Source organism: Cetorhinus maximus, chromosome 24 (genome assembly GCF_964194155.1).
Source record: "Cetorhinus maximus chromosome 24, sCetMax3.hap1.1, whole genome shotgun sequence".
In the NCBI taxonomy this organism is placed as follows: Eukaryota; Metazoa; Chordata; class Chondrichthyes; order Lamniformes; family Cetorhinidae; genus Cetorhinus; species Cetorhinus maximus.
The window spans coordinates 37,046,573-37,058,763 of NC_135902.1; the positions used below are offsets into that span (position 1 = coordinate 37,046,573).

The 12,191-nt window shown below is 43.2% G+C and overlaps 1 protein-coding gene and 1 long non-coding RNA gene across 2 annotated transcripts in view; one reads left to right on the top strand and one right to left on the bottom strand.

Moving 5' to 3' along the window:
• Positions 1-291: 291 nt before the first annotated feature.
• LOC144699786 (uncharacterized) lies at positions 292-2,218 on the bottom strand. The gene is made up of 2 exons (XR_013580617.1): positions 1,495-2,218; positions 292-1,271 (listed from the first exon to the last, which is right to left on the bottom strand). It is a non-coding gene; the product is annotated as an uncharacterized LOC144699786 (long non-coding RNA).
• A 222-nt stretch (positions 2,219-2,440) lies between these two features.
• Positions 2,441-12,191, top strand: part of bahcc1b (BAH domain and coiled-coil containing 1b) — a 247,453-nt gene continuing 237,702 nt past the window's right edge. Inside the window, exons 1-2 of the mRNA XM_078571020.1 lie at positions 2,441-2,603; positions 4,400-4,721. Coding sequence (XP_078427146.1) covers positions 4,523-4,721 — 199 coding nt within the window. The 5' untranslated portion in view covers positions 2,441-2,603; positions 4,400-4,522. The remainder of the gene's footprint in view (positions 2,604-4,399; positions 4,722-12,191) is intronic.

The window sequence follows — 12,191 nt, forward strand, 5'->3', positions numbered from 1 at the left end:
ACAGTCACTTAGAATGTTCATACTAAGTACGAACAGACATCTGGTTTACTTTTGAAACACTTTCTCTTTAATTGATGTTTAAAAGCAGTCGTTATGGCTATCGGTCGGCTTCTACATGTTAAAAGTTAAAACCAGATCTCTTTCCCCACCCCACTCCCTCTCCCGAGAAAAAAAATGCAGCACTTTCGAAACGTGATCTGTCCAGATTATGTCCCTGAAAATTCCTCTTAAAACACGCGATTAAAGAAAGCAGAAATATAAAATGCACGGTGTAAACATTCACTGCCTCAGTCTTTTCGAGCCCCGTTTATTTTTACGTTTTTCTTCCATAAAATGCATGGTAATGAGGCAGCCGGGCCAATCGCTCCTTCCGTTTACGAGGGTGACCTCAACAGTTTATAATACAGCACAGATGCAGGACCCTATTAGAGAGATTTCTCACATTCGCTTAAAGCTCGGCGGATTAAAATAACAGTCTCTCTTCTTCCGAGGCTCTTTTTACAATCTCTCTGGAAAATCACACAGCAGACGAGCTGGCTGGTGCCGTGCCTATTTGAATTTAGTCAGTTTTAAAATTTGAAATAAAAAAACCGGGCGTTATTTCCCCTCTGAAATGCACTTTTTGTTGCATTAAACTGGTTTCTGACGGTCAAGGTTCCCGAATCAGACCCCGAAGCCCAGAGATCGATCACTGCTTGGTCGGTTCTGAATTCACGAAGCCGGCCTAAAAATGGACAATTCCTGCCAGGTGCTGGTGCTGTAGATTTTAACACGGTTAATGTCTATTTATCTCTGCAGCTCCCGCCTGTGTAGTCGATCTACACAAAAATAACAAAACGGGCGTTTGGGTAAAATCTTGTGAACTATATACTGCAAAGTTTAAATATATACATTAAATATAACGTCGGCAACAGTCATTTCCAATCTTAGATGTAATTGAAAACTACTTTTTTCTACCCGTCGTTTCCTCCGCATGTTCTCCTGTTTTACATAAAATTACTTTTAAAAGAGGCGTCTTTCTGCTCCCTTTTTTTTTGCCTTTTGCCTTGCATTGCAAGCATGTATAGAGTCGCCTCCCTTCTCTGGTGACAAATCCTCGTTCCGGTAGTTGGATCTGGGTGTAAGATCGAAGGAAACTGTCAGTCAGTGATGCTTCATTGATCACGCACAATCCTCTTTGCAGGACTTGCCTTCTTCAACAGCCATCAGTCATTTTGCATTAATTATCCTATCCGCTGGTCCTCCAGGCTTCAATAGGACTCCTCTGTGCACTGTTGGTGTAAAGTGAGAGAGAGAGAGAGAGAGAGGGGGAGAGGAAGGCAAAAAGGAGTTACAAGTTAGAAAAAGGGGAATGAGAATCAAACAGATGCAGAGATTTACATACACACACACATATATATATATATACACACAAGAGGCTGGTAGCTTCAGAAGGCAGGGGGAGAAATGACAACACAGAAACAGAATTAGAAAAATAAATATATTTTAACCCACCTCGATTTTGCATGATTCCCTTTTCTTGAAACTCCTACAGTGCAGAGTGAAATCAGCCCAGACCGATGCTAACACACACACGCACGCCATGTGTGTTTTGCAATGCACGTTGCCTTTGGAAGTTCCTCTTCGCGCCAGGCATGTTGTATTGCATTTCTTCCTCCTACCGTCAACAACTGCTTGTTCTTCCAGCTTGTTCAGATCTCTTTTTTTTTCCCCCTTTGCGAACTCGTCAGACCACATTCTGAAACCACCATCTCCCCCTTTGGGCACAGCTGCCCACCTGCTTTATCTTTCTCACACTCACCCTTACACATGTTAAATGACTTTAAAGTGTTCTTCTATTCAATCCCTTTGTTGCTCCTCTTGGTCATGTCGCAGTAATCTTGGTGCCTGCTTGCAGGGTTTGGAAAAGTCTGCTATCTCGCTCTTCCTGCTTCCTTTCACAGCAGCACTTTTTGTCTTCTTTCTGTCCCATTCTGTCCTTTTCTTCCACGTTGCTTATCACTTATGGCTCCCTCTCTGTTCTGCAATTCTGCTGCCTTACGTTTGCACTTTTCTTCCCGTGTAATTGCTTCCCCCCCCCCCCCCCCCACTCCCTCCTCCCCTCAGTATTTCTCTGCAAAGATCACCTTCCTCCTGCAGTACAACTCCACTCTTTTACTCTTCCCGTTTTCTGCTCTAGGGCCATTTGGGTCTCTTTGGAGGCCGCCACGAAACCGTCACTTCCCTTTATACCTCTCTCCTGGCGACTCGTAGCGAGGGGCGCCCCGAAACCGTCGCCGCGCCCTAATTGCTTTTCATGCAGCTCGGTGCGGACTGGCCGCCAGCCAATCAGAGGCTTGTTTACACAGTTTGATTGACAGGAATCTGGCGGGCCGCCAGCCAATGGGGGTCTTGTTTACACAGTTTGATTGACAAGAGCCCAGGATTGCTAGCAGTGCGTGCCTCATTGTACAGACAAGTTGTTCAAGCAAAGAAATCTTTTAGTGCTCGTGCTCAACTGCAACCTTTTCAGAAGTGTAGCATGTCACATAGCGTCCAGATAATTAAAAATTAGTATTTTTTTTTGCTTTTTCACAATAAGGCAGTGTATACTCGGAATTGCAGTAAGTACACATTTTTGCTACATATATACAATGAAAGTCAAAGGACAAACATTTTAAAAATTAAAATATTTGTTACTTTAAGTGTAACCTAATGTATTTCCGTCTTTTGTGTTGTTATTAAAGAAATGTAATCAATAAACCGTTCTCTTTATTTTGGCTGTGCAACGCCAGTAGCCTTGTGTATAAACGGAAGCAGTAGCTCCAAGCGGGACGCTCTGCATGTGGATCCACTCTGTGCGCTCTGTAGCCCGGCTGGGTTCGTGAGGGCAGTGTCGATTCCTCCCCAGCAGATACCATTCACTTTAGGTTCACCCAAAACACCTTCTCAAACGCTTCCCTAATTTAAGAAGGGAAGGGGGAGAGGGAAATAATAGATAACAATGTAAAGTCTCTACAACAGCCGCCTTTGCTTTTCTCAAACTGAGAGGGAGCGGTCTTAGCTTGAAGCAGCTCGCTTCTCAGACGGATGCGAAATAGTTCATTCATATTCAGTATTTGTAGAGAGGGTATCAATTTTTTTTTATATATTCCTGAACGTACAGAAGCAGTAAGAATGAGAAATAACTTTCACCGCTGCTTTGTGGGCGAAATTGGATTTTAATGTTTAAGCACAGCAGTGCTAGGTAGAGAGAATAGGACCAGAACACACTGAAGGAAACACATTGCGCTATGAATTGATCGTCCAATCCCCCATATTTGGAAAAAAAAACCGGGCATTTTACCCAATCCGATTCTAATTATTTAAAAAAAAATGTACACTGTACTCTGTTGATTAATTGCTACATCTTTGTGACCAATTCTTTAAAATTGCAATCTGTGTATGAGCGTGCTCGCTGTAGGACGCATTCTGCTGTCTAGTTTCGGGGTTTGGGTGTGTGTTTTCCCGCTTTGGTGGTTTCCTAAATGAAAACCGACTTTTTGAAATTGATTTGAGAAATTGGTGTTGGGGGGGGGGGGGTTCAGACGTTTGATTTTCCTTAGCACGAACGTCTCCGTTTAGAATTTAAAATATTTCACACAGCTCTCTATGTCAATATCAGTGTGCTGTGGCAGTGGTAATTTCAGCCTGAAATTAATGTCGGGTGGAAATGAAGGAAGAGAGGAGGGAAGAGAGGGAAAATGCTGAAAAATAAAGAGGAGATGGATGGAAGACAAATGATGAGCATCCAATTGAATGATAACCCCTTGCATTAAATTGCCGAGTGCACATTGGATGCGCGCTGCCTCAGAGCGGGCACAGAAATCCATCCTGCACATATAACTGGACAAAATGGTAAAGAAAAAATACAGTACAAATTCTGTTGCACGAACCAATTCGTCTTAGAAACAGGGCCGCCTTTAATAAACATTTCATTGTTTAATCCTCTGAATGTCATGAGTAATTTATGTCCTCGGGATCCGTATGCTGAATGCAGCCTCTGTAAGTGCAGTATTTGGCTTAATTCTCTTTCATTGTTGAGCAGTATGTAAGTGCTAAGGTAAATTGGTGTGATTTATAAGGGAGAGTGATTTTTTTTAAATATAGATTATTAAAATGGTCTCGGGCGTTGGTTCTTCTGTGAAAATGTATGGGCTGGTTAGTGGCTGTGAGTTTTTCTTGAATTTCCTGTTCTCTGTCATTAGAAGGGAGCTGGAAATGGAGGGATTTTGAATTAGCAAGACGGGTTGGTGCAGTATGGCGGCTTCGAGGAAGGCAGGACGGAGCCCGCAAAGTTTCCCTGCCCTGGGTTTGAAGTAAAATGTGCGATTGATCGCTGCTTTCCCCCCTCTCTCTCTCTCTCCCTTTCTCCTTGCAGAGCAAAGCAGACTCGGTTAGCTGAACAGCCCAACACTCAGATGAGCTCGGATCCGCCTGATTCCCTCCCGGAGACCTGCCTGGCTTTGTGGATCTGTACATTGGGGTGATCTCGGGGTCCGTTATGGACGGCAGGGAATTCGCTGCACCTCCCCACCTCCTCTCTCATGCGCTCGGCGTGGAGGCGGCCAGGGAGCGAGACGCCCTGTCGCACCGAGCCGTCGGACGGATCGCCTCGAGCGGCCACAGCACCGCACCGCATCCGGCCCAATTCCAGCCTGCAAAATACTTTCCCTCTCCCCTCCCCATGGCTACACATTCAGGTTAGTGAATCTCTCCATGAACTCTCTGTGTGTGTGTGTGTGTCTGTGTACAAGTCCAGGCTGCTAATGGAAGTAAATAATTTTGCAAATAGCTCTGCGAAATTTCCCCAAAGCATGCTCCCAATGCAAGCTTTTGTTAGTACCTCAATGTGGCTGGGAGCAGCGTTTTCAGAACATGAATCGATGTCTATTAACATGAACAGCTAGAATGTTCCTGGGATAATGCTTAGTTTGAATGGTAATGCTTTATACTGTTAACATCCTGATAAAGCGCATTGCATTCTGTAGAAAAGCAGTGTGCAAATCATATATTCAAATGTTCTTCAGTACAAAGAAACTGGAGTCACATTGAATACGGCTCACAAGAGATGTGTATTTTGATACAATATACTGCAGTAGGAAAATTCTGACCGTTAGTTTCTGCATATTCTGCAGAAATGTAATAGTGCAAAGCGATATTGAATGGAGCCATTCAAAAAAAAGAGGTGATCCCGCCCGTCACATTTAGTGTTAAGCGCAGTGGCAATGTGTCTGTCTGCGGGGTGTGTAATGGTGTGGTGTAATGCTCGAAATTCCGCTTTCTAAAATGGTTTGCGAAGTGTGAGGGTGAAAATGGGTTCACTCGAGATCCAGAGGCTTGGTCAAGTGTTCCTGGTATTCTGTTAAACAAATACTGCACAGGCGTTCGTGCAAAAGAAAAATATTCGGCTGCTTGATCTAAAAAGAGGAAACCCAAGCCAGAATGCTGAGTTTGGTTCGGTGTGTAAATGCACGCCATGTTCTCGGAATGGTACTAATTTTACACACACACACATGCACATATATATATATATATATAGTTTAATATAAGTGGTGCAGCACTGCGGATGTCACAGACGTGTTGGAGCAAGGATTCCAGTGCCTCACTCCAACTCACTTTCTCTAACTGAAAATTCAGATTCAAGCGTCGCCGGACTCCACAAATGTTGCTGCTCTCGGCGTTCCTCTATCCTAACGGCAGTAACAATAATAAAGAGGTTGTCAGTCCTTGGTTTGGCAGAGCAGATGTTTTGAATGTCGGTGTTTCTGCTTTTTTTCAGTGATGGTTTTTAAGTATATAGTTTGGATCAAATTTCAGGTTAAAAAAAGAGAGCAAAACGCAGATACAGACACACACACACACTCACAGGCACACGCGTTCCTCTTGGTGTTGGCCAGTGCGAGGGCTACGGCGGAGCTTGGTAATATTTCTGGAGGGGTGGGGGGGGGGGAAAAATCGACATCACTTCAGTCACCGCCGAAAATAGTCAGTGAATTCCCCCTCCCCGCCTCCCACACTCACCTCCCAACCCTCGGAACTACAGCCATTCACCGATACCTTTGGCTGCATTGACAAATTTGGCAGATGAATAGTTCGTTTGGTGGGGTTTAGGAGTGTAAGAGATGTGAGGCGATTCTTCATGTGTTACATGGGAAAATGCTTAAATTGCCATTATTGAGATAACCTGCAAAACCCCCGGTCACGGTCTTCACTGCGAGGCTTTAGGCAAGTTGCAGAGTTTCTGTAAACCACATGGAATTTTAAAAAAAAATACATTTCCACGCCATATGTATTAAAACAAGTCATTTTCCATCCCATGCTATTTTTGCTTGGAGGCAACTGCTGAGCAGGTATTGCATTAGTCAAATGAAAAGGAAGGTTACTTGGGACTGTTTGGATCGATCAGTCTTAGAGAATCGTTAATACTGTAGGATGCAGGTTATACCTGATGTGGCGGCAAAGGTGTCTTTGGAAGTGTGGAGTAAAACCCCAACTGGTGAATCAACAACTTTCATTAGGGGAATTGTCCAGCAGAAGGTTGTGGGGGAATATTGAAATCGCGATCACGTTGGAGAATGCAGACTCGGATTCTGAATTACAAAATCCTGGAATATATGTGTGTGTGTGTGTTTTAACGTTTCGCTTGATGCACTTGGCACCGAGTCAAGGCGTTATATTAATCTGACTACAATATGAACCAATCTAAAGAGGCAGACTCTACATTTTCGCTGGAGTGACCCAGTGCTCGCCATTGATTACAGTCAAATAGCTTTGTCCTTTTTGGCCAGTGCACGTTACGTAAAGATGAGAAGCGAGTGGTGTACGAACATTTTAAAGAGATAGGAGTTTTTAAATATCCCTTTGTTCAGGCTTTTAACTGGCAGTTGACCCTTTTATTGATAGACAATAATCACATTACAACAAATAAAGCCGTTTAGAAGAAACACATTCCTCTTTAACAAAGTGTAGCAACGTTTTAAAAAAAGCGAATTCACTTGAATTATATGTATAATCATTCATTTCTGTGCAGCCGTATACATTTCAATGTAGTTTTACCATTTTTATATATGTCACCAAACATGACTTACTACGAATGAGCGTTATTTTCAACAGATTTTATTTTTAACTACAAGGCCAAGAAAATACAGCAATATTTTGAAGGAAACGATATTCCTTTTGTCCAAATGTTTAGGGAGCTGAACCCCCGATTGTTGCTGTTTGTAGCTTTCCCACTTAAATACTCTGCTAAACGTTCCCTGTGTACGGCTCCATGAACCAGTGTTCAGGAATTTGACCAAGGTTCCCATTCCCACAGGGGCCGTGCAGGCGATCACATGGAAATACGTGAAACGCGAGAAAAAGTTGATATGCCCTGCTTAAAAAAGTTATTTGCCGCTACCTGCTTGGGGGTCAGCCTTGGCTCTGCGTCCACCCCAGATACAGAGATATATACCAACGCCTGATTGATTCCCAGCGTCCATAAAGTGTGCTTTGCCATTTCTGGACGGCGTTTGCAGGCGTTTTGCTACAGAAATAGTGATGCTATATATTCAGAGGCCGGGAATGTGTGAATATACTCATAGCCGCCTCACATGCAATTCGGTCCAAAATGGAAACAGTGCAGAGCCTCTCCCGCTCTTTAGATGGCGAAGGGAGGCTTTTGCTGCCGTTTCTTTTTACAGATTTCTATTTGCTGCACCCAGGTCTATCTTGGGTTAAAGCAGCAATCATTTCTCCCACCGCCGGGTCAATTGGAATATCACAAAATAAACTGCCCAAGAATTAAACTAAACCCTCAAATCCACCATTTATAAATCCGGTGGTCAAAGGGATTCGAGCTTAAAAACAGGCGCGATTCTCTCTCTCTCTCTCTCTCCCCCCTCACAAACACATACAGAGGGGGAACTTGATTCGCCTTTGATTCATCTCAGCACAATTTCATTCGCTGCCCTTGTCTGTCTTTGGCGATTCCTGTACTTTTATTTGGTCAACATTCCTGCCAGTTTTTTTGTTCAAGACGACACAAAGAATCTCATTTTTCACCGCTCTCTCCCTCCCGGTTTCTGTATCTTTAGTCAACCTAAGTCATTTCTCTTTCTCTCTCTCTCTCTCCCCCCACCCTCCCCCCGTGTTGCCACTCCTGCTCCTCGCTGGCCCCCCCAACGCATTGGCTGCTTGCGAAGGTCCCCTATTTTATTTGTGAAATTGCCTGTCAATAGAAAAGTAGATCAATATTTAGATAGTTTTATTAGTCAGATAGATTTATTGGACAGACAAGTCGATAGACGAGTTGATTTATTACTTTGATCAGATGGAATAGATAATGGAGAGATCCGGCTAGATAGGTGCGTTGGTGTGTGCTGTACTTATCAGAAAGATGTGTATATAAAGCTAACGTTACACTTAAAGCCAGCAGAAGCGGTAATGGGTACAGGTATGTACACAGGCGGGCAAATCTCTAACATCACACAAGGATAGGTCAGAGCTGTGCAATATGTTTGCTTAGAAACAATATAGGCGTTTATTAATAATGAAACTGGACTTTGAAGTCGTGGCCATTGATTAGATAAGTAGACGTTTAATTTATACTTAATATGAAGCAAATACAGATATGATCCATTCGGGCGGAATGTACTTTTCACATGTACATGTAACTGAAATAGACGGAGTTAAAAGCAGACCCTTTGCCGGTCCTCGGAGCCCAGAGTCTCCTGCACCCTTTCAGCCGGTAGTTTATCTCAGTCGCCGGGCGATTGGACACGAACGCCTCTATCGCTGGGCTGTGCAGTGTCCTGTCGCGATTGTATTGTCACTGATTTATCGGGAGTGATTTTTTATTGCCAAGCTCTGGATAACGCCCTCCCCTCCCCCCAAACCCCATACCCTCAGCCCTTGCTTCAAATTAAAAAAAAAGATTTGGGGAGGGGGGAGCATGCATGTTTCGTTTCTTAGCGAAAATGAAGCACTATTCACGTTGTTAAATCCCAAGTTGATTATTTTAGGCCGAGATGTTGGTGAAGTCCACCTTGGGCTCCGAGGGCGAGTCTGAGTCACAGCATTTGGGTAATGAAAGGTTAACATGGCACGTTAAAGGGTTAATGCTTCTGATTCCCCACCCCTCCCCCGGAAATTTAAATAAACACAGATATTTGTACACCTTTGGAATTAGGGGCGATAGGAATCGAAGGAAACATCGAATAGCGAAGCCAACTTCTTCGCACGTTACAAATGAAGATCACGAATTCACTTCCTTGGCTGTTTTGGCGGCATTTACTTGAATGGACAATTCGGCATCCCTGAGGAGGATTTCATTTTGCCCAGGGAAAAAAAAAAATACTTGCTCAAACGGCCAGGATTCAAAACCCATTGATGCAACGAGGGAAGTCATGCAAACTCTAATGCGAATAGCCAGAAATGCCATAGATTAAAATAATGAAGGACAAATGTAAAATGTAAAAGGCCGGCGTCCCCACATCTGGACATCTAACGCAGGGAACCTTGGCCTGAAAGTGAAGGTGGGGCGAATATTCGCTGTAATTTCCAAATCACGAGCAGACAATGTGCATCTCCCAGGATGTAGCCTCATGACAGCTCAAACATTCAGAGGAAACTCTTAAAGCAAAGTCGTTTTTTTTTCCCCCCCTGTCGGTAATTTCCCTCAAAACCGTTGTTCACGCAAACAAAACATTTTTAAAAAAAAACTCCGAAATTGTATGAGATTTAAAAAATTCATCTGGGCTCTTGAATCCAACTCTAGAATTAGATAAGAGATTCCGAAGCTGTATTACAACTGGTCTTTTTTCTCTCTCTCCCTCCCCCCTCCCCAACCACACTGGACTGAAACGTTCAGCATTTTATCCCTTAATCATTCTTTTCATTCGCAATTACTGTACTTCCTTTGGAGGAACGCATTAAGACTCAAGCCCTGGCGCACACAAAAAAAAAACCCCTTGCAAACTGCTCAAGTCCCCGAACCAGGCTTTTGTTATCGATTTTACAGCTTTCCACCGTACCCTGAGCCCGGGGCGGACTCAAATATATGACGGAGTATGGTATAAAGCAGATATCAGCTCCAAAATGAAAGGCAAGGGCCGAAAGTTACACAGCACAAAACTGCGCCGTGCTTTGAGATTGGATTGCTAATGCAGTTGACGAGCAGTTTTGGTAAACTGGGGGTGTGGGGGAGTTATCCAGCCTTCCTGCCTCGGATTACCAAGTCAAACACCAGAGATATTAACTTCGAAGTGTTAAATCGTCGGAGCCTGTGTTAAATAAGGTAGAACCCCCGCCCCCCCCATTCAGCTCCCAGCGTCCACAGTCCAGCCACCTCTGATTTTAAAAGCGATAGTAACAAAAATAAACCATCCCTTGGTCCAACCTTAAAGGGATTCGCCTCCTAGTTAAAAGTCTTTACTGTTTTTAGCAAGGACCCGAGCCTGTTAACGCTGTTTGTTCCACCGCCTTTCTGCTTTATCCGAAGCATCAAACTGCTAATTTTAAATTTTCTCTGCCATATTCTGTTTTTTTTAAAAAAAGTGAGGACTCGGCGGTCGCTAAAACTTTGGAACTGCTGCATTGTGCAGAGTTTGAATTGAGTTCCCCGCCCTCTCTAATCTTACTATTTATTTACTCTCCAGCTCCCGCTGATCTTATTCACTCAGTCTGTTTAGAAAAGCATCGTCTGTTTTATTTTCTCCCCATTTACAAACGCCTCCTCCCTCACCCCCATATATCTCATTTAAAGGGGCTTTAATGAGAACATTCTTACACTGGTTTCTCCTGAGGCCATTTAATCAGCGCAATTTTTTTTTTAAGGTGGGGTGGGGGAGAAAATAGCGTTTTCACTTCGTAGCTTCAGATTGTCCAGACGGAGCGAGAAAACCCGAGTGAATTTCTTTGGAGAGTCGCGGTCATTCCGATCGCAACTGTATTCAAACCTGGAGCCAAGCAATTTTTCTAAACAATTTGCCAGTTTTTTTTAAAAAAAGGAGTCAGAAAAACGTCAAAACTTTTTTTCTGTGTGTAACAAATTGCATAAATTAGGAGAAAATGTGGTCAAACCGTGCAATAGATAGCAGATTGGACTGTTTAAAATGTTTAGACGTACACTCGACAAGGGGCCGTACACTTCAATCATGGTAATCCAATCTATCCACTTATCCGTATTAGTAAATTAATTGTAAATTGTTTTATAACAGAAGCACAATTATGCTTGGAGGAAAAAAGGTTTTTTTTTTAAACATACGAGATTATCATTCGGAGGTTTTTGGTGGTCCTTTGTTTTTTTTTGCAGTAACACAGGCGTTAAATTCAGTGTAGATTGGGGCAGCAGTCCTCAATCAAACTGATAGCCGCAGTTGAAGACAACAGCAGGTTTTTGTGCAGGGCCAGTGCTGATCTTATTGGTGGGAGAGGGATGGAGGAGGGGAAGGGATGCATTGGAAAAAATTAGGCCCCAAAATCTTTTAGCTATTTTGTTCTAATTTTCAAGCAACTGCACTTTCTTTCTGTGACCTCCAAATTCCACATTCTGGATTGGAAACGGTAAACAATGTCAAAATAGCTTTATCTAGCGTAGCAATCTCTGAATTATTTAATTCTTATTTTTATACACATTAAAGTAAACACCAGTGTTTTGCTGGAATAGTAAGTGATTCCATTTGAACCTTAGCCTCGAATATAAAGTGGCCTGTGTGTTTCTTCGGAGTCTTGTTAACATGCTGAGTGGCTGATTAACTGAATGCGGTGTTCAAATGGTCATGCAGTTATCCAAGGCTTGAGAATCTGTCATAGCCTTAATGTATGTTCAAGTGTGACTTTTTAAAGTCATATAAATGACTTCTCATTTTTTTATAGTTTTCCAATATTTTATTTATTGGACGTTCACCATTGTATTTTGTATCTTTCTATTCATTCATGCACTGTTGGCATTTGTTACCCATCCCTAATTGCCCTCGAGAAGGTGGTGAATGAGCTCTCTTCTTGAGTGCAACCGAGTGGCTGGCTAACCCATTTGAGAGGGGAGTTAAGAGTCAACCACATTGCTGTGGGCCTGGAGTCACATGTAGGCCAGACTAGGTAAGGACGGCCGATTTCCCCCCCCCCCCCTAAAGGATAGAAGTGAACCAACTGGATTTTTATGACAATCCAGGTAGTTTCATGGTCACTGT